This window comes from Lathyrus oleraceus, chromosome 6, assembly GCF_024323335.1.
Source record: "Lathyrus oleraceus cultivar Zhongwan6 chromosome 6, CAAS_Psat_ZW6_1.0, whole genome shotgun sequence".
In the NCBI taxonomy this organism is placed as follows: Eukaryota; Viridiplantae; Streptophyta; class Magnoliopsida; order Fabales; family Fabaceae; genus Lathyrus; species Lathyrus oleraceus.
Window position 1 is genome coordinate 15,351,447 of NC_066584.1, and position 24,503 is coordinate 15,375,949.

General features: G+C 35.9%; 2 protein-coding genes, 2 long non-coding RNA genes and 1 pseudogene across 4 annotated transcripts; 3 read left to right on the forward strand and 2 right to left on the reverse strand.

Moving 5' to 3' along the window:
- Nucleotides 1–7,909: 7,909 nt before the first annotated feature.
- LOC127097308 (uncharacterized) lies at nt 7,910–8,715 on the reverse strand. Its single transcript, XR_007792982.1, has 2 exons — nt 8,331–8,715; nt 7,910–8,131 (listed from the first exon to the last, which is right to left on the reverse strand). It is a non-coding gene; the product is annotated as an uncharacterized LOC127097308 (long non-coding RNA).
- Nucleotides 8,716–11,650: 2,935 nt separating this feature from the next.
- LOC127093691 (40S ribosomal protein S11) lies at nt 11,651–13,137 on the forward strand. The gene is made up of 6 exons (XM_051032617.1): nt 11,651–11,662; nt 11,748–11,788; nt 11,884–11,984; nt 12,592–12,736; nt 12,830–12,919; nt 13,047–13,137. The coding sequence occupies exons 1-6, from the start codon at nt 11,651–11,653 to the stop codon at nt 13,135–13,137; spliced, it is 480 nt and encodes a 159-aa protein (XP_050888574.1).
- Nucleotides 13,138–13,460: 323 nt separating this feature from the next.
- On the forward strand, nt 13,461–14,542 carry LOC127093692 (DNA topoisomerase 2-like; annotated as a pseudogene).
- Nucleotides 14,543–14,544: 2 nt separating this feature from the next.
- Nucleotides 14,545–15,108, forward strand: LOC127093693 (heat shock 70 kDa protein 3; the record flags this gene model as incomplete). Its single annotated transcript, XM_051032618.1, has 1 exon — nt 14,545–15,108. A coding segment is annotated over one exon (564 nt), but the record flags the coding sequence as incomplete, so codon positions are not given.
- A 5,691-nt stretch (nt 15,109–20,799) lies between these two features.
- On the reverse strand, nt 20,800–21,605 carry LOC127097304 (uncharacterized). Its single transcript, XR_007792979.1, has 2 exons — nt 21,221–21,605; nt 20,800–21,021 (listed from the first exon to the last, which is right to left on the reverse strand). It is a non-coding gene; the product is annotated as an uncharacterized LOC127097304 (long non-coding RNA).
- Nucleotides 21,606–24,503: the final 2,898 nt, after the last annotated feature.

A 24,503-nucleotide genomic window follows, 5' to 3' on the forward strand; every position in this document is an offset into this window, starting at 1 on the left:
ATTACACCGTTATTTTGACTCGTTTTGTACATGTTTTATTATCGTTTTACCTCCATTTCCAGTGTTATGTGGGTATTTTGTCTGCATTTAAGGTATTTGACCATATAGGATCCATGTGTGAAGAAATGAAGCAATTTAGATGCAAAACAAAGAAAAATGGGAAATTACACACAAGACGACCTACATGACATTTGCCATGGAGAATGCCATATGAAGAGTGACGTGTCCCACTCACCAACGGAAAGATTGACCCATTCTTCCACACGTTGGAAAGGTGGTGTTCTCCACCTTGGCATGACATTCGCCATCCTTTGTGAAGGCCATACAGTTAGAAAATGGACTTGCTTGGTCTCCCACTCACTCCATGCACTCATAAATTCTCTCTCATGAATGAAAAAGCTTCCCACTTAATATTTTGGACCTTGGAACATTATAAATAAGCGATAAGCTTCATTTTCCGAGGCATCCAAGCTTAGAACAATCTTAAGCACTAGAATTACCGGTTAAAATTATAACTCGTTGTAACACCTCAAAATTTGCCCTCCTCTCTTGGGACTAGTTTAACATATTACATTTCATTAGGCATTGCATATTGCATATCATGTGGTTACATTGTGCAAGTCATCCTCATAAGTCTGGATCAGAAGATAAAGAGGTCATGTGCAAGCCCAGGGTTCCATTGGACTGATCATTAATCATCTGAGGATGTGGAGGTCCAAATTAGGGTTTTGTGATTCTCAAAGGAGATTGGTCTTCATCTTGATTGGAATGATTCATCATCATCATCATCATGGTTTGTCATCATCAAGTGACTGATTATATACCTTGAGATTAGGGTTTTGACCACTAGTCAACCCTAATCATCTGCATTGGGCCAATCAGGGCATGGCAAGGAGATGAGGTTTTCAATGGATATGGGGATCATTTTATGATTATATTGAGCTTATGGAAGCTAGGGTTTCATCATTGAGCCATTTCATCAGGAGTTTGAGGCTCAACTTGATCAGTGCATTGCCAAATTCATCTATCAGTTGAAAAAGTCAACTGTGGTCAACTGTGCATGATTTGATGGATTTGGAGGGGGAAATGAGTTGGATACACTTCATTCATGTCTAAACAAGTTTCATTTGACATTTCAAACATCAAGAATGAAGAAAATAAAATCAGATGGAAACTTTCCAAAAATAGAAAGTGACTTGTAATTGAAAACTGCCAAAAATGGAAAGTTTTCCTCCTCAAAATTATGTTTCCAAAAATGCTTCAAATGAAATTTTGTTCAACATGAAAGTTGTAGATCTTGCTCTCACCTTTCCAAAAAGTCCAAGAACATGAATTTCTCATTTGTGGTTGGCAAGTTATGGATTGATCATTGTCCAAAAAAGTTGATTTTCAAAGTGGCATAACTTTTGATTCACAAGGCCAAATTGGGTGATCTTTCTTTGAGCAAACTCCATTTGACATGTACTTTCATGATGCATCATTACATTTCATCAAAAATCATCACATAAAAAGTCCATTTTTCAAGTGAATTAATTTTAAAAAGTGGAGGGAAAAAATCAAGTTCAAAAATAATGCATTGTTTTCACATTTTAACATTTCCGTTGGTTTTAAAATAATATTTTGAGAGAAAATGAATGCAAAAACGTGCACTATTCACATGCCATGCCATGCATAAGGTAAAAAAATAATTTTTGCAAAACACCTCCAAAATTAACCATTTTTCATTAGCATTTGATTAGAACTTAATTAATCATGATTAGTGAAGCATATAAATAGTAAATCATAACAGAATTTTTTTTACACATTTTTTAGATCTAGAATTTTCTCCAACGGAAAGATTGACCCATTCTTCCACACGTTGGAAAGGTGGTGTTCTCCACCTTGGCATGACATTCGTCATCCTTTGTGAAGGCCATCCAGTTAGAAAATGGACTTGCTTGGTCTCCCACTCACTCCATGCACTCATAAATTCTCTCCCATGAATGAAAAAGCTTCCCACTTAATATTTTGGACCTTGGAACATTATAAATAAGCGATAAGCTTCATTTTCCGAGGCATCCAAGCTTAGAACAATCTTAAGCACTAGAATTACCGGTTAAAATTATAACTCGTCACATCGAGGGGTTATAGCACCAAAGAGCATTAAGTTTGTACGAAGTTTGAAGCACTTTATCTCATCACAGTTTAATCTTGCCTCCATTTATATTTCTTAAAAATCTTCATCAATTTATTATGTACCAGATTCAAGCCTCTCTTTGGAGCAAGTTATTATCATATTACGCATTTTATTATCGCTTTGTTTATTTACTCGCACTTTACTTTCCTCGTCTCTCACAACTTCTTTTATTTCCAAGTCTTATTTCTCGCACCGTATTGCTTTCAATTACCTTTCCAAAATGTTTACTTCTAAGTTTCAAAACTATGTTTTCATGTTTGTCATAAGCATGTCCAACTAATTTGTTGATGCTAGGATGTGAGGACCGTCATTTGGCGGTACTCTAACTGTTGTTTCTTTAGGATTTTAATTATGGGTTATTTTGGTTTTAATACAATTTTTCTGAGCTCAATTTAATCGGTCACTATGAAAGTAGAGCCATGAAAACGATGGGTAAGATCGAAAGTCGTCTGACACTAAAGAATAAGATTGGTTTGTTTTTTATTAACGAATACTGCAAAAACACTTTGTTAATTAACTAGGAAAGTATAATATTTATAGAAGGAGGTTTAAAAACTATTTGTGGATGTGTTTATAGGTTTTGGATCCGGTTACCTGAACGAAAGCATGGAACCCTCTTAAGTTAAACTTTTCAATCAAAATTACTTTTCAACTGAGTAAAGAGTCTGATTTCTTAAAATATGATTTACTACTTTAACGCAATAAGCATTGGTCACCCATGACAGTGGACGGTATAAATTAGAGAGTCAAATCTGGTTCTAAATACGCGAAAGCGACAGTTCCTGTTCAATTATATTATTTTCAAAGTAGAAAATATTGCCTTGTACAATGATCCTATTTAGAAACAATCAAGAGTACTGTTGTTTGATAAGAATCGCGTCCCGATATTATTTGTTTGAATTTATTAAAGTTATTTATTTCATTTCTCCTTTGCTTAATTCATTTTCCTTAGATAAATATTGTAGCAACTATAAACTATAGATTGACAATTAGGTCTCTGTGGGTTCGATATCTTTTAAAACTACAAGATAGATTAACAATTAGGTCTCTCGCGAACATAATTTAAGGATAAAACCTTAGGGTCTTTACTCCAAGATCAAGGGTTTATTATGAGGTTTTTGCACAAGTCTTGTCAACTTGGATTCGACCGAGCGAAGACTTTGAATAATGGGGGTTATTGCAAAGGAGTATCGGTAATCGGATGATTAATTGAAAGGCGTGGGACAAGATTTCACAATTTGGATTCAACCGGGTGAAGGCTTTAAAGAAAGAAAGGTTTGGTTAAAGGAGTAGCGGTAACCGAAAGATCATATTGGAGATCTTGTGTGACTTGATCTTGCTAACATCAAGGGTGGAGAAGGAGCTAGAATCAACATCAAACATAGGGTTTGGAGTTTGCATTTCTACTACTTCTCTTACAAACTGATATTGCAAAGGTTAATTACAATACCTCAAATTGATTTCGAATTAAGGACAATCGTACTAATAGTGAGGACAATTGTTTTATACTTCTACACGTTTTTGAAACTTACTCCTTCGTGGTTGTCCGACTTAGCTATGTGATTGCATTATCGGAATAAATGCAATTTAATGGATGTTTTACGATTCAAATTTTGGAGAAGCCTCATTCTAACAGGTGATATTGAGTTGATTTTAAAAAAAAAAAATTCAAAGAGTTTTCTATTTTTCGTATAAAAGGATTTTGAGTAATTCGTATAACAAAATAAAGTCTTTGTAATTGAATAAGTCTTAAATTAAGGACCACTTGTGATGTGTTAGGTGGAGACATATTATTTTAAATTAAGGACGACTAGGAATTTAGACAAAGTTTATATCGGTCAAGTGGAAGTAGTCAAAAAAATCATATTATTTGGGATGAGAAAGAAACTAGAAGAGGTCAATGGATTTTGGGTTGAGCTTCTTCACGAGGTATTATGGTCATATTACACAACTTCACACTCATCAACCAATGAAACCCTCTTCAGGATGGTCTAGGATGCAGATGTGGTAATCCCAATTGAAATTAACACACTCACATGGCGAAGGGAGCACTCTAGTGAAGAAAAATATCAGATCAAACTAGGAAACTATGTCAACCTCATGAAAGAGATCAAATAGATAACTTAAATTCAAGAATTTGCAGCAAAGTAAAGAACGACGATAAGGTACAATTCAAAGGTGAAACCTACGACAATGGAAGAGTGTGACCTAATACTGAAACAAATAGTATAACTATCTAAGAATGGTAATATATACCCAAATTGGGGAGGGAGTTTTCGAGTACGATACAAAATATCACATTGGGCATACTTGATATAAGCTATAAAGTATTTAAAGAGAAGAAATTCTAAGGACTTGGAATATTATTAATTTAAGATATTATTATAGTTGAATGGAGCCTCTAAGGCCAAACATTATGTAACTTTTATTTTTACTCAATAAATCAATAACCCTTAGGGTCACACTTTTTCCTCGCAAGGGTAAGGTGTTTAATGAAACTGTGTGATTGTTTTAATTAACCATGCATTATGCCATAGGTAAAAATCTTAAATGATAGACTTAGAAGACGATCAGAACTCTTGTGGGACTCTGAGACCCTTTAGGGTATCCATCAGGATCTTGGTAGGACTTTAAAGCGTTATAAAGTGTCCATCAGAACCGTAGGGGACTCTAAAGCTCTCCAAAGTATCTGTCAGAACCTTAGTAGGACTCTAAAACCTTTTAGGTGTCCATTAAAACCTTAATAGGACTCTGAAGCCATTTGGGGTATCCATCAAAACCTTTATATGATTCAAAAGCTCTACGCGGTATCCATCAGAACCTTATTGGGACTCTAACAAGGAGGGTTAAATTACTTAAACCAATTACAACAAACATAAAAATAGAAGGTAATATCCTAGGTGGATGGGACATCTTAGGGTGAGGTCTCTAGTTTGACAGTATTGTGAGTGCAATATGCTCTTAATGTACTTTGAATGATATCAAAACTAGGTATCTTATATCCTTGTGTATTTGGACCTCACAATCTCAAACATGCATCATCATAGAACATGTAAGACTAGATTACATAAGGCATTGCATGCCTAAAATATGCATTCTTCATAAAAAGACGTGCATGGGTTGATACATGTTGAGTATGGGTTGATACATACTACGTGGAATTCAAATGAGTTTGGGTTTGCCTCTAATGAGTCGATACAATCGAGTAATGATTCGATACATCCTGTGATTGGGTCAACTCATTCTTGTTTGGGTCGACTCAATCTGAAAGATGTTTTTCAAAGATTGTCATTGCCTCAAATGAGTCGATACAAATGAAAAATGGGTTGATACATTGAGCGGATGGATCGACTCTCCCGTGTTTAGAGTTGACTCATCCTGAAACATTTTTCTCTCAAACTAGTTAATACCTACAATGTATCGTCTTTGTTTGCTTCGTATTAACTCATTCAACTGATGTATTGACTCATTCCATTTTAGATTTAATACATTCTGTACCAAATTTTAAAAATTACATTTTGGATAAAAATATATTTTTACTCATTTCTTTTCTACATTCACACATACATATAAATATGTATTCATGCGTCATTTATAAGCATTGAATCCTGAAAGATACAAAGAATTCTCATCATCTTCAACCTCTTTTGACGCATTCATCAACTACACATAATCATTTTTTATTGTTTGTTGGCAAAAAAGATTGATAAGGTCCAATTTAGGATTGTGTAATCAAAATGGGTTAAGGTTTTCTTTGGGGGATTTTATAACACCAAATTACACCGTTATTTTGACTCGTTTTATACATGTTTTATTATCGTTTTACCTCCATTTCCAGTGTTATGTGGGTATTTTGTCTGCATTTAAGGTATTTGACCATATAGGATCCATGTGTGAAGAAACTAAGCAATTCGGATGCAAAACAAAGAAACAATGGGAAATTACACACAAGATGACCTACATGACATTTGCCATGGAGAATGCCATATAAAGAGTGACGTTTCCCACTCACCAACGGAAAGATTTACCCATTCTTCCACACGTTGGAAAGGTGGTGTTCGCCACCTTGGCATGGCATTCGCCATCCTTTGTGAAGGTCAGGCAGTTAGAAAATGGACTTGCTTGGTCTCTCACTCACTCCATGCACTCATACATTCTCTCCCATGAATGAAAAAGCTTCCCACTTAATATTTTGGACCTTGGAACATTATAAATAGGCGATAAGCTTCATTTTCCGAGGCATCCAAGCTTAGCACAATCTTAAGCACTAGAATTACCGGTTAAAATTATAACTTGTCACATCGAGGGGTTATAGCACCAGAGAGCATTAAGTTTGTACGAAGTTTGAAGCACTTTATTGTATCACAGTTTAATCTTGCCTCCATTTATATTTCTTAAAAATCTTCATCAATTTATTATGTACCAGATTCAAGCCTCTATTTGGAGCAAGTTATTATCATATTACGCATTTTATTATCGCTTTGTTTATTTACTCGCACTTTACTTTCCTCGTCTCTCACAACTTCTTTTATTTCTAAGTCTTATTTCTCGCACCGTATTGCTTTCAATTACCTTTCCAAAATGTTTACTTCTAAGTTTCAAAACTATGTTTTCATGTTTGTCATAAGCATGTCCAGCTAATTTATTAATACTAGGATGTGAGGACCGTCATTTGGCGGTACTCTAACTGTTGTTTCTTTAGGATTTCAATTGTGGGTTATTTTGGTTTTAATACAATTTTTCTGAACTCAATTTAATTGGTCATTATTGTCATACCCCAATTTTGTCCGGCCATTTTGGTTTATCCATGAGATTGCTTTGTTTCAAAAGGGCCATTTACATAGACATGTCCATGATTAATGTTGCAAAATATGGTTTGAATCTTTTTACGACACTGATCCAAAAGTCCATTCGATTATCAGTAAGTATTAAGAGACATGATTATTTTTATGATCACTTGTCATTAAACCCATTTGCACATTTCAAACAAAGACCAAATCTCTAAACCGTTCATAAAAAAAACCTTAAACTAAACTTGCATCTTTTCTAAATATGACTGTGTTTAGTTTATATCAGGATACTACATATATGAGTATTAGATTGGTTTTTAGGATCAAGTTTGAAATTGCAACATTTTTTTGTAGCATGTTTTATGCTAGACCTTTTGGCATGTTTTATTAATGTGCTAAAGTTAATCGAGTTGAAAATCCATTAAAATTACATTTTTGGGCCCAACCCATTTTTAAATTTGAGATATAGCTTAGAATTTTCTTTTTTTATTAATACAATTAAATTGTTAAGACAAAATTTAAAATTTAAAAAAAAGAGACCAATTGCACAAATAAATAATAATCCAAACAATATTCCAAATAATAGAAAATACACTTTAGTAATTCAATTCTTTCCCAAATCCAACAAGTTACAATTGCTATTAGACTTGTAATTCAATAAGTTACAAATAAATCCAAATATACACATTTGTCTTAAAAGAAAACCTTAAATAATTACATTTTCTAATTAAATAAAAAAAGGTGTTGTTGGTGACCAAAAGCTGGCGCCCCCAAGTTTGGCATTTCTTACAAGCCACCTTCATCAAGTCACTTCCAAAGTTGTAATATGCAGAGAACAAAAGCAGCTTATTTTAAAAGCACTTTCCAAAAGCTCTTAAGAAACTGCAAAACAACAAAATAAATCACTCAGATTAAAGCTTTACCCAGCAAATTAACATAAACATCCGAAAAGCATGTCAAAGTTGATCTAAAACAGGAACAAACAAAATCCCACATAATCTGGGGATGAGAAAATCGAAAAAGGGAGAAGTTGTTTTCTAAGATTGAGAGTTCTTCAAAAACAGAGAGAGAGGTTAACAGATGGACAACAAGATTTTCCTTCTAAAAACCTAGAGCACCCATCAAAGCAATACTTCATAAAAGACCCTGGACTAGCGTCGTTACCCTGCAAAAAATAACCCAAAACACTATGTAAAGCTTCAATGTTTCCTAAAAGCTTGTAAAGATTTCACCTTGGATCTCGGCGAGTTTGAGCTAAAACCCTTGTCCAAATCATAAAGGGAGCGACGGTAAATAGAAGAGCAACAGAGAAAAAAGAGGAAGATAACAAGTAGGACGAGCAAAGGATAAAGAGAAAGTGATACCTGCGGATCCGTCCTTCGGTAAACTCTCGGTCGCTACTTTTCTTTTCTTCTTTTGTTTTTCTTTTTTTCACGATCAAGACGCACATTTGAGCGCGATTAAGATCCATCGAAGGTTAGTATTACTTTGTGTGTCTTTAACCCGAGCTTTGACCTTGGCTTTCCATAGAAACTCCTCTTGTATGATGCATTTTGTTTGGTTCATTAGATCAGGATTTTGTTTTAGGAGTAGTTGTTTAGTATAGGTTTTGGCAAAATCAAGGTTGAGTTTTTTATTAGAGCAATCGGTAGGTATATAAAGGGAGTTGGTTTCGGATTCGAGCTTGGGGATCAATTCAAGGGTGGGTTTGTGTTAAAATTTTCATGTTCGGGGGCGGCGCCGCCGCTCCTCTCTCATATGCAAATCTATATCCAATTCAGTTAATCAAATCAACTTATATGTCATGCAATCTAACTGAGCAGACATAACACTCAAGCATATCATCATCAAAAATGACTTATCATCACTCATCACAAAAACAAATTAAACACATTCACATTTCAATTCCTACTAACTAATTGAACTAGCCATGCTAATTGAACTAACCAACTAATGCCACGTCATCTATCACTCACTAATTAACTTTCAAAGTCAATAATATAGAATAATTAACCATTTCCTTCATTCACACATTCCAACTGAATTCACAAACTTCCATAACGGAATTTTCTAATCCCAATAACAATAACAACATATATAGTCCTCATTCTCTAGCTACAATAAAAAGATCAATCATTTTCTCATCTAAACCATGAATCATCAACACAAAAATCCCTCAATCATTTTTTGACTCTCAACACACTCATCTTCATCACCCTCAGCTTCATCATTCATTCACTATCACCATTAACCTCTCAGAATCTGAACTCAAACTCTCCTTCTCTGGTTGAATCAACCTCACCACACTCATAGAGAGAGTTCAATCAACAACATCAACCACTCAGAAGCTTTCTAGCCAAGAAGGGAAAGAAGAAGAATTTAGAAGTTAAAGCAAGAGAGAGATAGACTAAGAACCTTTACCTGGAAGCAGAGATTCTTTCACCGTCGTCAACATCGTTATTGCCAAGGGTGAAAACAAAAATACAAACTTCATGGATCAATGAGTATGTGTGAAACAAATGCAAGAAATAAGGGAAAAGAATACCTCGTCAGAGCTTTGAAGCTCTGGTGAGGTCCAACCTTAAAGGTATGAGTTTGAATTATCTCTTCCTATATATATTTGATGATTTTCTTCGTATTCTCCTTCTACTCATTTTCTTTTTTCTCTGAGTATGCTCCGGAAAAGATGATAAGAGGTTTGCTCAGAGCTAGCTCAGGTTCAGATGATGAACCCGAGCGGCTTAGGTGTGAGAGCTCTTAATGAGAGGGAGATGAGTTGGGATTTTTGCAAGGATTTGGATAAACCCAAGCATGCTAAGATACCATCATCAACCATTTGTCTGTCTCCTGTGGACCATCAGCATCCCCCACAGATCTTTGTTTCATTTTGTATCCATCATAAAGCATCATGCTAGGGTTTATCTTATGTCTGATCATATCCCTAGCAAATCAAATAAAAAAAGAGTCATTCATTCAAGCATTCATCTCATATCATATCCTATCATTTGCATTTCAGGATCAAAATTCGGGTCTTCTTAGTATTTAACTATCTCCCACTATGATCATATGAAGAGTGTACTTCTTCATATTCTCGTGTTGAAGATACTTAAATAGGGGAACTGTCACACCCCAATTTTGACCCTGTATCGCTGATTCAATACATTCATCATAGTTATTTCATCTCTGCATAGCATACCATGCATTCCATACCGCATAATGCCTAGAATGTCAGTCGAAATGAATTTTCAGATTTATAGACGAAGCGGTTAAACCAATTATCGAATGTGTGTCAAAATGGCGGGCGAAATTTTTTCAAAATCAAGCTTGCAGACATCAGTTTTATTAATCTATGTTTCACGTAGTTTAACATGGTATGCTCGATTTATTTTTCAGCTAATTTTTCGGTCACCTTTTGATCAGCTCGAGCATGTTTAACCGGTCAAAATTTATTTCAAAATTAAAAGAAACGCTGTATTTTTCCAATAAGTTTATTTCGCAATGATCATTTTGGTGCATTCATTTTAATTTTTCGAGCACTTTTGCGCCCGACCTTTATCCATTTTGAGACATTTTATTTTTATCTCTTTGTCAAAATATTTGATTCAATTAATTAGAATTTTCTACGTCTTTGTTTTAGTTTAATATAGTTTTTTTGTTAGAATGATTTAATTTAATTTTAATTAGTTCTTAAAACTCATTTTGTTCTAAAACTTTGAAAAGAGGGGCATTTTGGTATTTGTCTCAAATTAATAACCCTAGTTTGACACTATAAATACTAAAGATGCTGGTGAATGAAAGAAGAAAACCAACAGATGCCTAGCGGCACAGACCCCAAATGCCCTCTCTCTTCACTCTCCACCTACCAACAACCGGATACCCCCACGTGTAGTCCAACAAAAACATTAACAGACACTGCCAGAACTCATACAACAACACACACTCACAAAATCACCATCCTCCTCACCCTCCATCTCTCTCCACCTGCTCCCTCCACTCTCAATCCTCCGGAAAAGCACCGCGCTGGCAACCACAAACCTAATGCTTCCTCAACCTCCAATCTCCACCCTTCATTCTTCTCCACCGTTCGCGTTTTTATCGTCGTTCATCCTCACCTCCACCTAACGACACCAACAATCCTGCGAGCAAACCCTCAAGCCGCCGCAAACCCACCATTTACCGTCAAAATCATCCGTCTTCACCACTCCAAACACAACCACCACCAACCACCACGAAAAACGCCCTCTCCAAACCAGCAACGCCGCTAACATCACTACGCCAAAAAGGTTTTTTAACAGCGCATCTTAGACAACGCTTTTAAAAGAAAGCGCTGTCTAAGGTTAAAATAAAAATAAAACACGGAAAATGTTCTAAAAAAATAATGAAAGCGCTGTCTAAGGGGGGGGGGGGTCTTAGACAGCGCTTTTAGAAAGCGCTGTCTAAGACCCCCCCTTAGACAGCGCTTTTAGAAAGCGCTTTTAAATATAGACCTTAGTCAGCGCTTTTGAGAAAGCGCTGTTTAAAGTCTTTCAATTAAAAAAAATTAGAACAATCAGGTTTAGGTTTAAGGTTTGACCGGGTAGACATATAACAATCAGGTTAGGGTTTCTCAGCCTCTACCAAAAATCTGAGCGAGAAGGTTTCCAGTGCGTGCGGCTTCACCAAATCCCTCCTCCGCAATTCCACCATGGTTGAACAAGTAACTTCTTGTTGCTTCGTTTTTCGTTTTTTCATTCTGCTATGTTTCGATTTTCCATTGATGTGTATTTTTTAATCTGTTACAGACTGAGAAGGCTTATCTCAAACAACCCAAAGTGTTTTTATGGTATATTCGGCACTTCATATCTCAATGTGTGTTTTGTTTTTAACTGTGATGATTGTTGATCCATATTTGTTTGTTGTTTTTGCTCAATTTCGTAGCTCGAAGAAATCTGGTAAGGGGAAGAGGCCCGGTAAAGGTGGAAATCGCTTCTGGAAATTTGTTGGTCTTGGATTCAAGACCCCCAAAGAAGCCATCGAAGGTTCCTTTCTCTCTGTATTTATATATCTCAGTGTTTGTATATATATGGAGTGTCTTCGAGAGTGTGTTGATGTTTGGTTTTGAATGTATAAATGTAGCCTTTTGAAGGAGATGAGTGATGAACACACTTTGATAGCAAATTGATGCAAATCAAAATTAGAGAAAGATAGAAATAATGCAATAGAATACTACTAGAGCATTTTGGATTTGTGTAGTGGATGCTTAATTACATCTCTATATTTTTCTATGATTTCATACTTGTGAGGTTGCCAACTCTGTTTTTGTTGTGTGTTTTGTATTGTGTTCCTATTGGAAGTATTGAGGTCTCGGGTCTCTATGATGTGCTTAGAAATCCTCAATACTTGTTCAAGTTATTAGGTGTTGCTTTTTAATGAATGGTTTTGGTATCTACTTTGAAAGAATTGGTATATATGTGGGGCAAATGTAAATGCTTGTATCTTGCTTCATGAAAGTGTTAATTGCAAACAGAATAATGGTCTCAATATATAGAGGCAGACTATTCTTAATATATCTTTGTATGATTATATGGTTATGGTTATTTTATTTCTGCTTCTAATACAGAAATGACCTTTGAATTTCAAATACAGGAACCTTTATTGACAAGAAGTGTCCATTCACTGGCAATGTTTCCATCCGTGGTCGTATCATAGCCGGAACCTGTCACAGTGCCAAAATGAATCGGACTATTATTGTCAGGAGGAATTATCTTCACTTCATTAAGAAATATCAGAGGTATTCTCCTTTAATGGCATGCTCTTCATTTTTAATTTGCATGCTTGGATAAACATAATTTGTAAAACCTTTTTCCTTACGTGCTCTACTTAGGTATGAGAAGAGGCATTCCAACATTCCAGCTCATGTGTCACCTGCCTTCCGTGTTAAGGAAGGTGATCGTGTCATTATTGGTCAATGCAGGTGAAACTCTAGCAGAATTCTATCATTTTTGTATTAACCCATAGATACTTTTATTTTAGTACATTATCATATAGATATTGGTATATGTATGTGTGTGACTAAGCCTTTACTTGTGCCACTTCTATAGGCCACTCTCCAAGGCAGTGAGGTTCAATGTATTGAAAGTCATCCCAGCTGGATCATCCAGTGGTGCAAAGAAGGCATTTTCTGGCATATGAGATTTGGTTGGCACTCTTAGTATAGAGATTTTATCATCTATGTTGAAAGTAATTCCCGATTTCTGTATGGTGAAGTTCTTATCAGTTTTGGTAATTTTTGTTTGCTTTTGAAGTTCTGTACTGTGATTTGATAAAAGATATTTTAATTATGTTTATTTTACTGGGCATGATCTTATTTTGGTTATTGAATACTAGTTTCAAATATTTTGAATTTTGGACAGAAAATTCCCCCTAAATTACTGTTTAGTATTTTAAACAAGTCTATGTGATCCAACATAGAACCTCAGTTTACAGAACCCATTACCCAACCTTATCAAATTTCAATGGGTTGGGTTCTTCGACGGATTTTCAATTTTGTTGTCAAAACTGTCCGATCCGTTCAGTTATGGGTTGAATTGAGTTTGTGGGATGTGTTTTAAATTAAAAATATTTTTTAATTTAAACCCTAAACCTGGAAAAAATGTGGTTTAAAACAAAAGCTTCAAAAATTTTCGTATACCTAAGACAGCGCTTTTGTAAAAAGCGCTGTCTAAGGGGGGGATTAGAAAGCGCTTTAGGCAAAAGCGCTGTCTAAGGGGGGGCTTAGACAGCGCTTTTTGAAAAGCGCTGTCTAAGGTATATCTAAAAAAATTAAAATAGGAGGGTCTTAGAAAGCGCTTTTGGCCAAAGCGTTGTCTAAGGGGGTGGGGCTTAGACAGCGCTTTTCAAAAGCGCTGTCTAAGGTATACCTAAAAAATTTAAAATAAGAGGGTCTTATAAAGCGCTTTTGGCCAAAGCGCTGTCTAAGGGGGGGGGGGGGGGCTTAGACAACGCTTTTAAGATTTAAAAAAGCGTTGTCTAAACCTTTAGCAGCGGAGGCTTAGACAGCGCTTTAAAGCGCTGTCTAAGGCTAAAAAAAGCGATGTCTAAGGTCTTGTTTGTTGTAGTGCATTCCTTCGAAAAACAATCGAATAAATGTACCAAAAGAAAACACAGCTCGAACACATTCTCCTCCGTCCGGATACCTACGTCGGTTCAATTGAAAAAACACACTCAGATCTCTGGGTTTACGAAAACGATGAAATGGTTCACCGTGCTGTTCGTATGTTCCCGGACTCTTGAAGATCTTCGACGAGATCCTCGTTAACGCGGCCGATAATAACAGAGAGATCCGTCTATGGATTCGTTGAAGGTTACGATAGATCCGGAAGCGAACGCGGTTTCTGTTTACAACAACGACGACAGTGTTCCGATTGAGATTCATCAGGAGGAGAAGATTTATGTTCCTGAGTTGATCTTCGGTCACCTTCTTACTAGTAGTAACCATGATGATAATGTGAAGAAAACTACCGGTGGACGGAATGGTGATGGTGCTGAGCTCACGAATATTTTTTTCACTGAGTTTATCATTGAGACTGCTGATGGTCTTCAATGGTTCTGATGAAGATTCGTGAGATTGCTGAAGCTTACCTTGGCTCTGCAATTAAGAATGTCGTTGTTACTGTCCCTGCTTACTTTGTTGATTCTCAGCGTCAAGCTACCAAGGATGTTGGTGTTATTGCTGGTCTTAATGTCATGCGAATCATCAATGAGTCCACTGCTGCTGCCATCACATATGGGCTAGACAAGAAATCAACAAGTGTTGGTGAAAAGAATGTCTTGATTTTTGACCTTGGTGGTGGTACTTTTGATGTCTCTTTGCTTACTATTGAAGAGGGTATCTTTGAGGTGAAAGCCACTGCCGGAGACACCCATCTTGGAGGTGAGGATTTTGATAATAAAATGGTGAACCATTTTGTTCAAGAGTTCAAGAGAAAGAACAAGAAGGACATCAGCGGTAACCCTAGGGCACTCAGGCGATTGAGGACTGCATGTGAGAGGGCGAAAAGAACTCTTTCATCTACTGCCCAGACTACCATTGAAATTGACTCTCTATTTGAGGGAATTGATTTCTACTCCCCTATCAACTCTCATTATTATTATTCATTTTAATTTTGTTTTATTATTAGAGCTAGGGATTTAATTGTGGAATGAGCTTTGGGCCCTAATTTCATTTTAACATCCTTTAATTGCTTGTGCATCTCATATACGTGCATATTCTTTTTATATTTATAATTTGTTTTTAATTATTTGATAACTTATTTATTCATTTGATTTCAAATTCATTTTGAGAGTGAACAATAAAAATTGAATGATTGAGAATTCCACCGATTTATTTTCTGAAATCGCCAAATCCTTTTTCTCATTAAAATCTGCATCTCATATACGTGCATATTCTTTTTATATTTATAATTTGTTTTTAATTATTTGATCACTTATTTATTTCATTTGATTTCAAATTCATTTTGAGAGTGAACAATAAAAATTGAATGATTGAGAACTCCACCGATTTATTTTCTGAAATCGCCAAATCCTTTTTCTCTTTAAAATTTGAAGAAAAAGATTATCCTGGATGGAATATCCAGTCATAATCCTGAATATTAGGCTCAAGCTGTAAGAGCTTGTAAGCCATAAATATTCGTCTTCTCTCCAAAACACCTGTAAATATCTCAAACCATCTTCTTATTGAAGTTGGAAGAAAAAGATTACCTGGATGGAATATCCAGTCGTAATCCCGAATATTAGGCTCAAGCTGTAAGAGCTTGCAAGCCATGCATATTCGTCTTCCCTCCAAAACATTCGTAAATATTCGAACCATTTTCTTAACAAATTGGAAAGAAACAGACTGCCTGGGTGGAATGTCCAGACGTAGTCCCGAGTATTAGACCTAAGCTGTAAGAGCTTGCATGTCACAAGTACTCGTCTTTAAAATTCCAAAATACTTAATTCCGATCTTAACCTCTTTTAATAAAGATGGAAATGGAACATGGTGTATACCGTGCACTCCTGAGATTAAGATTTGAGGTGGATGCCTCGTCTATCTTAGCTCTCGCCATCGTTTAAAATTGTCAATGCGGTTTCTTCAAACCCTTTCTCAATCAAATTTAAAACACTTAATTCTTTATTAAACACTTTTGTCAATAAAGATGGAAATGGACCATGGTGTATACCGTGCACTCCTGAGACTAGGATTCGAGATGGATATCTCGCTCATCCAAGTTCTCGCCATTACTCAAAAATACACCCAACCAATCAAACTATTTTCTCGCCGCCGTGCGACTAATCAAAAACCTTTTTCATAAACGAAAGATATATTGTCTTAAGGTGATGCAAAGCAATGTTTCAGCCATGATTGTTGAGTCGAGATAAGTGACGTTTTTCCGAATGATGATTTGTAAATCCACTCGATGTGTGGTATACGTCCGCTCCTCATCTGTTTTGGGTAAAACAATGTTTTCGTCGATTAATATAATATAGCTTTCGCTAAAATCGACCAACAAACAAACATTTTCTACCCAGAACTACGTAAGCCTTGATTTCTCTATTGAGATACGTAGGAGCAAGATTTGTAAATCTTGTCAGGCCCACTAATAAAAAAACTTAGGTTTAGTCCTTCGTCAAAAAAATCCAAAAAACATTCTCCTCTCATCCTTTCTTTCTTTCCCACCTGATAACTTAAAGTCTAACATTTAAAACTAACACTAACGCGCACAACTAACCTAATGGTTCCCGTTGAGTACAACGGACGTGAGGGGTGCTAATACCTTCCCCTTGCGTAATCGACTCCCGAACCTTGATTTGGTTGCGACGACCATAATCATTGTCATTTTATCTTGGGTTTTATCGATATTTCCCCTTTCCTTTTTAGGAATAAATAAAGTTCGGTGGCGACTCTGTTCAGTCCATCATTGCGAGCGTGCGATTGCGTTTCGCTAAGTCGTGTCTCTCATTTTTCTAGGTGCGATAATAAGTTAAAGGATAGATAGATGGTTGGACAAAATTGGAGTATGACAGTTGCCCTTATTTAATTGTGTTGAACTCGAAAGGATTAATAGTCGTAGTTTTAATAATGATAAAACCTCAAGTTAAGGGTAAGACACTAAGGTTCGGGAGTCAGTTAAGTAAGGGGAATGTGTTAGGAACCCCTCACTTCTATTGTATTCAATGGGATCCTCATATAATCCTAGGGTTAGTTTGTGTTTCTAAGGGAATGTTTGCTCATATTATTTGCTTAAGGTAAAGAACGACGATAAGGTATAATTCAAAGGTGAAACCTACGACAATGGAAGAGTGTGACCTGATACTGAAACAGATAGTATAACTATCTAAGAATGGTAATATATACCCAAATTGGGGAGGGAGTTTTCGAGTACGATACAAAATATCACATTGGGCATACTTGATACAAGCTATAAAGTATTTAAAGAGAAGAAATTCTGAGGACTTGGAATATTATTAATTTAAGATATTATTATAGTTGAATGGAGCCTCTAAGGCCAAACATTATGTAACTTTTATTTTTACTCAATAAATCAATAACCCTTAGGGTCACACTTTTTCCTCGCAAGGGTAAGGTGTTTAATGAGACTGTGTGATTGTTTTAATTAACCATGCATTATGCCATAGGTAAAAATCTTAAATGATAGACTTAGAAGACGATCAGAACTCTTTTGGGACTCTGAGACCCTTTAGGGTATCCATCAGGATCTTGGTAGGACTTTAAAGCGTTATAAAGTGTCCATCAGAACCGTAGGGGACTCTAAAGCTCTCCAAAGTATCTGTCAGAACCTTAGTAGGACTCTAAAACCTTTTAGGTGTCCATTAAAACCTTAATAGGACTCTGAAGCCATTTGGGGTATCCATCAAAACCTTTATATGATTCAAAAGCTCTACGCGGTATCCATCAGAACCTTATTGGGACTCTAACAAGGAGGGTTAAATTACTTAAACCAATTACAACAAACATAAAAATAGAAGGTAATATCCTAGGTGGATGGGACATCTTAGGGTGAGGTCTCTAGTTTGACAGTATTGTGAGTGCAATATGCTCTTAATGTACTTTGAATGATATCAAAACTAGGTATCTTATATCCTTGTGTATTTGGACCTCACAATCTCAAACATGCATCATCATCATCATCATAGAACATGTAAGACTAGATTACATAAGGCATTGCATGCCTAAAATATGCATTCTTCATAAAAAGACATGCATGGGTTGATACATACTACGTGGAATTCAAATGAGTTTGGGTTTGCCTCTAATGAGTCGATACAATCGAGTAATGATTCGATACATCCTGTGATTGGGTCAACTCATTCTTGTTTGGGTCGACTCAATCTGAAAGATGTTTTTCAAAGATTGTCATTGCCTCAAATGAGTCGATACAAATGAAAAATGGGTTGATACATTGAGCGGATGGATCGACTCTCCCGTGTTTAGAGTTGACTCATCCTGAAACATTTTTCTCTCAAACTAGTTAATACCTACAATGTATCGTCTTTGTTTGCTTCGTATTAACTCATTCAACTGATGTATTGACTCATTCCATTTTAGATTTAATACATTCTGTACCAAATTTTAAAAATTACATTTTGGATAAAAATATATTTTTACTCATTTCTTTTCTACATTCACACATACATATAAATATGTATTCATGCGTCATTTATAAGCATTGAATCCTGAAAGATACAAAGAATTCTCATCATCTTCAACCTCTTTTGACGCATTCATCAACTACACATAATCATTTTTTATTGTTTGTTGGCAAAAAAGATTGATAAGGTCCAATTTAGGATTGTGTAATCAAAATGGGTTAAGGTTTTCTTTGGGGGATTTTATAACACCAAATTACACCGTTATTTTGACTCGTTTTATACATGTTTTATTATCGTTTTACCTCCATTTCCAGTGTTATGTGGGTATTTTGTCTGCATTTAAGGTATTTGACCATATAGGATCCATGTGTGAAGAAACGAAGCAATTCGGATGCAAAACAAAGAAACAATGGGAAATTACACACAAGATGACCTACATGACATTTGCCATGGAGAATGCCATATAAAGAGTGACGTGTCCCACTCACCAACGGAAAGATTTACCCATTCTTCCACACGTTGGAAAGGTGGTGTTCGCCACCTTGGCATGGCATTCGCCATCCTTTGTGAAGGTCAGGCAGTTAGAAAATGGACTTGCTTGGTCTCCCACTCACTCCATGCACTCATACATTCTCTCCCATGAATGAAAAAGCTTCCCACTTAATATTTTGGACCTTGGAACATTATAAATAGGCGATAAGCTTCATTTTCCGAGGCATCCAAGCTTAGCACAATCTTAAGCACTAGAATTACCGGTTAAAATTATAACTTGTCACATCGAGGGGTTATAGCACCAGAGAGCATTAAGTTTGTACGAAGTTTGGAGCACTTTATTGTATCACAGTTTAATCTTGCCTCCATTTATATTTCTTAAAAATCTTCATCAATTATTATGTACCAGATTCAAGCCTCTATTTGGAGCAAGTTATTATCATATTACGCATTTTATTATCGCTTTGTTTATTTACTCGCACTTTACTTTCCTCGTCTCTCACAACTTCTTTTATTTCTAAGTCTTATTTCTCGCACCGTATTGCTTTCAATTACCTTTCCAAAATGTTTACTTCTAAGTTTCAAAACTATGTTTTCATGTTTGTCATAAGCATGTCCAGCTAATTTATTAATACTAGGATGTGAGGACCGTCATTTGGCGGTACTCTAACTGTTGTTTCTTTAGGATTTCAATTGTGGGTTATTTTGGTTTTAATACAATTTTTCTGAACTCAATTTAATTGGTCATTATTGTCATACCCCAATTTTGTCCGGCCATTTTGGTTTATCCATGAGATTGCTTTGTTTCAAAAGGGCCATTTACATAGACATGTCCATGATTAATGTTGCAAAATATGGTTTGAATCTTTTTACGACACTGATCCAAAAGTCCATTCGATTATCAGTAAGTATTAAGAGACATGATTATTTTTATGATCACTTGTCATTAAACCCATTTGCACATTTCAAACAAAGACCAAATCTCTAAACCGTTCATAAAAAAAACCTTAAACTAAACTTGCATCTTTTCTAAATATGACTGTGTTTAGTTTATATCAGGATACCACATATATGAGTATTAGATTGGTTTTTAGGATCAAGTTTGAAATTGCAACATTTTTTTGTAGCATGTTTTATGCTAGACCTTTTGGCATGTTTTATTAATGTGCTAAAGTTAATCGAGTTGAAAATCCATTAAAATTACATTTTTGGGCCCAACCCATTTTTAAATTTGAGATATAGCTTAGAATTTTCTTTTTTATTAATACAATTAAATTGTTAAGACAAAATTTAAAATTTAAAAAAAGAGACCAATTGCACAAATAATAATCCAAACAATATTCCAAATAATAGAAAATACACTTTAGTAATTCAATTCTTTCCCAAATCCAACAAGTTACAATTGCTATTAGACTTGTAATTCAATAAGTTACAAATAAATCCAAATATACACATTTGTCTTAAAAGAAAACCTTAAATAATTACATTTTCTAATTAAATAAAAAAAGGTGTTGTTGGTGACCAAAAGCTGGCGCCCCCAAGTTTGGCATTTCTTACAAGCCACCTTCATCAAGTCACTTCCAAAGTTGTAATATGCAGAGAACAAAAGCAGCTTATTTTAAAAGCACTTTCCAAAAGCTCTTAAGAAACTGCAAAACAACAAAATAAATCACTCAGATTAAAGCTTTACCCAGCAAATTAACATAAACATCCGAAAAGCATGTCAAAGTTGATCTAAAACAGGAACAAACAAAATCCCACATAATCTGGGGATGAGAAAATCGAAAAAGGGAGAAGTTGTTTTCTAAGATTGAGAGTTCTTCAAAAACAGAGAGAGAGGTTAACAGATGGACAACAAGATTTTCCTTCTAAAAACCTAGAGCACCCATCAAAGCAATACTTCATAAAAGACCCTGGACTAGCGTCGTTACCCTGCAAAAAATAACCCAAAACACTGTGTAAAGCTCCAACGTTTCCTAAAAGCTTGTAAAGATTTCACCTTGGATCTCGGCGAGTTTGAGCTAAAACCCTTGTCCAAATCATAAAGGGAGCGACGGTAAATAGAAGAGCAACAGAGAAAAAAGAGGAAGATAACAAGTAGGACGAGCAAAGGATAAAGAGAAAGTGATACCTGCGGATCCGTCCTTCGGTAAACTCTCGGTCGCTACTTTTCTTTTCTTCTTTTGTTTTTCTTTTTTTCACGATCAAGACGCACATTTGAGCGCGATTAAGATCCATCGAAGGTTAGTCTTACTTTGTGTGTCTTTAACCCGAGCTTTGACCTTGGCTTTCCATAGAAACTCCTCTTGTATGATGCATTTTGTTTGGTTCATTAGATCAGGATTTTGTTTTAGGAGTAGTTGTTTAGTATAGGTTTTGGCAAAATCAAGGTTGAGTTTTTGATTAGAGCAATCGGTAGGTATATAAAGGGAGTTGGTTTCGGATTCGAGCTTGGGGATCAATTCAAGGGTGGGTTTGTGTTAAAATTTTCATGTTCGGGGGCGGCGCCGCCGCTCCTCTCTCATATGCAAATCTATATCCAATTCAGTTAATCAAATCAACTTATATGTCATGCAATCTAACTGAGCAGACATAACACTCAAGCATATCATCATCAAAATGACTTATCATCACTCATCACAAAAACAAATTAAACACATTCACATTTCAATTCCTACTAACTAATTGAACTAGCCATGCTAATTGAACTAACCAACTAATGCCACATCACCTATCACTCACTAATTAACTTTCAAAGTCAATAATATAGAATAATTAACCATTTCCTTCATTCACACATTCCAACTGAATTCACAAACTTCCATAATGGAATTTTCTAATCCCAATAACAATAACAACATATATAGTCCTCATTCTCTAGCTACAATAAAAAGATCAATCATTTTCTCATCTAAACCATGAATCATCAACACAAAAATCCCTCAATCATTTTTTGACTCTCAACACACTCATCTTCATCACCCTCAGCTTCATCATTCATTCACTATCACCATTAACCTCTCAGAATCTGAACTCAATCTCTCCTTCTCTGGTTGAATCAACCTCACCACACTCATAGAGAGAGTTCAATCAACAACATCAACCACTCAGAAGCTTTCTAGCCAAGAAGGGAAAGAAGAAGAATTCAGAAGTTAAAGCAAGAGAGAGATAGACTAAGAACCTTTACCTGGAAGCAGAGATTCTTTCACCGTCGTCAACATCGTTATTGCCAAGGGTGAAAACAAAAATACAAACTTCATGGATCAATGAGTATGTGTGAAACAAATGCAAGAAATAAGGGAAAAGAATACCTCGTCAGAGCTTTGAAGCTCTGGTGAGGTCCAACCTTAAAGGTATGAGTTTGAATTATCTCTTCCTATATATATTTGATGATTTTCTTCGTATTCTCCTTCTACTCATTTTCTTTTTTCTCTGAGTATGCTCCGGAAAAGATGATAAGAGGTTTGCTCAGAGCTAGCTCAGGTTCAGATGATGAACCCGAGCGGCTTAGGTGTGAGAGCTCTTAATGAGAGGGAGATGAGTTGGGATTTTTGCAAGGATTTGGATAAACCCAAGCATGCTAAGATACCATCATCAACCATTTGTCTGTCTCCTGTGGACCATCAGCATCCCCCACAGATCTTTGTTTCATTTTGTATCCATCATAAAGCATCATGCTAGGGTTTATCTTATGTCTGATCATATCCCTAGCAAATCAAATAAAAAAAGAGTCATTCATTCAAGCATTCATCTCATATCATATCCTATCATTTGCATTTCAGGATCAAAATTCGGGTCTTCTTAGTATTTAACTATCTCCCACTATGATCATATGAAGAGTGTACTTCTTCATATTCTCGTGTTGAAGATACTTAAATAGGGGAACTGTCACACCCCAATTTTGACCCTGTATCGCTGATTCAATACATTCATCATAGTTATTTCATCTCTGCATAGCATACCATGCATTCCATACCGCATAATGCCTAGAATGTCAGTCGAAATGAATTTTCAGATTTACAGACGAAGCGGTTAAACCAATTATCGAATGTGTGTCAAAATGGCGGGCGAAATTTTTTCAAAATCAAGCTTGCAGACATCAGTTTTATTAATCTATGTTTCACGTAGTTTAACATGGTATGCTCGATTTATTTTTCAGCTAATTTTTCGGTCACCTTTTGATCAGCTCGAGCATGTTTAACCGGTCAAAATTTATTTCAAAATTAAAAGAAACGCTGTATTTTTCCAATAAGTTTATTTCGCAATGATCATTTTGGTGCATTCATTTTAATTTTTCGAGCACTTTTGCGCCCGACCTTTATCCATTTTGAGACATTTTATTTTTATCTCTTTGTCAAAATATTTGATTCAATTAATTAGAATTTTCTACGTCTTTGTTTCAGTTTAATATAGTTTTTTGTTAGAATGATTTAATTTAATTTTAATTAGTTCTTAAAACTCATTTTGTTCTAAAACTTTGAAAAGAGGGGCATTTTGGTATTTGTCTCAAATTAATAACCCTAGTTTGACACTATAAATACTAAAGATGCTGGTGAATGAAAGAAGAAAACCAACAGATGCCTAGCGGCACAGACCCCAAATGCCCTCTCTCTTCACTCTCCACCTACCAACAACCGGATACCCCCACGTGTAGTCCATCAAAAACATTAACAGACACTGCCAGAACTCATACAACAACACACACTCACAAAATCACCATCCTCCTCACCCTCCATCTCTCTCCACCTGCTCCCTCCACTCTCAATCCTCCGGAAAAGCACCGCGCTGGCAACCACAAACCTAATGCTTCCTCAACCTCCAATCTCCACCCTTCATTCTTCTCCACCGTTCGCGTTTTTATCGTCGTTCGTCCTCACCTCCACCTAACGACACCAACAATCCTGCGAGCAAACCCTCAAGCCGCCGCAAACCCACCATTTACCGTCAAAATCATCCGTCTTCACCACTCCAAACACAACCACCACCAACCACCACGAAAAACGCCCTCTCCAAACCAGCAATGCCGCTAACATCACTACGCCAAAAAGGTTTTTTAACAGCGCATCTTAGACAACGCTTTGAAAAGAAAGCGCTGTCTAAGGTTAAAATAAAAATAAAACGCAGAAAATGTTCTGAAAAAATAATGAAAGCGCTGTCTAAGGGGGGGGGGGGTCTTAGACTGCGCTTTTAGAAAGCGCTGTCTAAGACCCCCCCTTAGACAGCGCTTTTAGAAAGCGCTTTTAAATATAGACCTTAGTCAGCGCTTTTGAGAAAGCGCTGTTTAAAGTCTTTCAATTAAAAAAAATTAGAACAATCAGGTTTAGGTTTAAGGTTTGACCGGGTAGACATATAACAATCAGGTTAGGGTTTCTCATCCTCTACCAAAAATCTGAGCGAGAAGGTTTCCAGTGCGT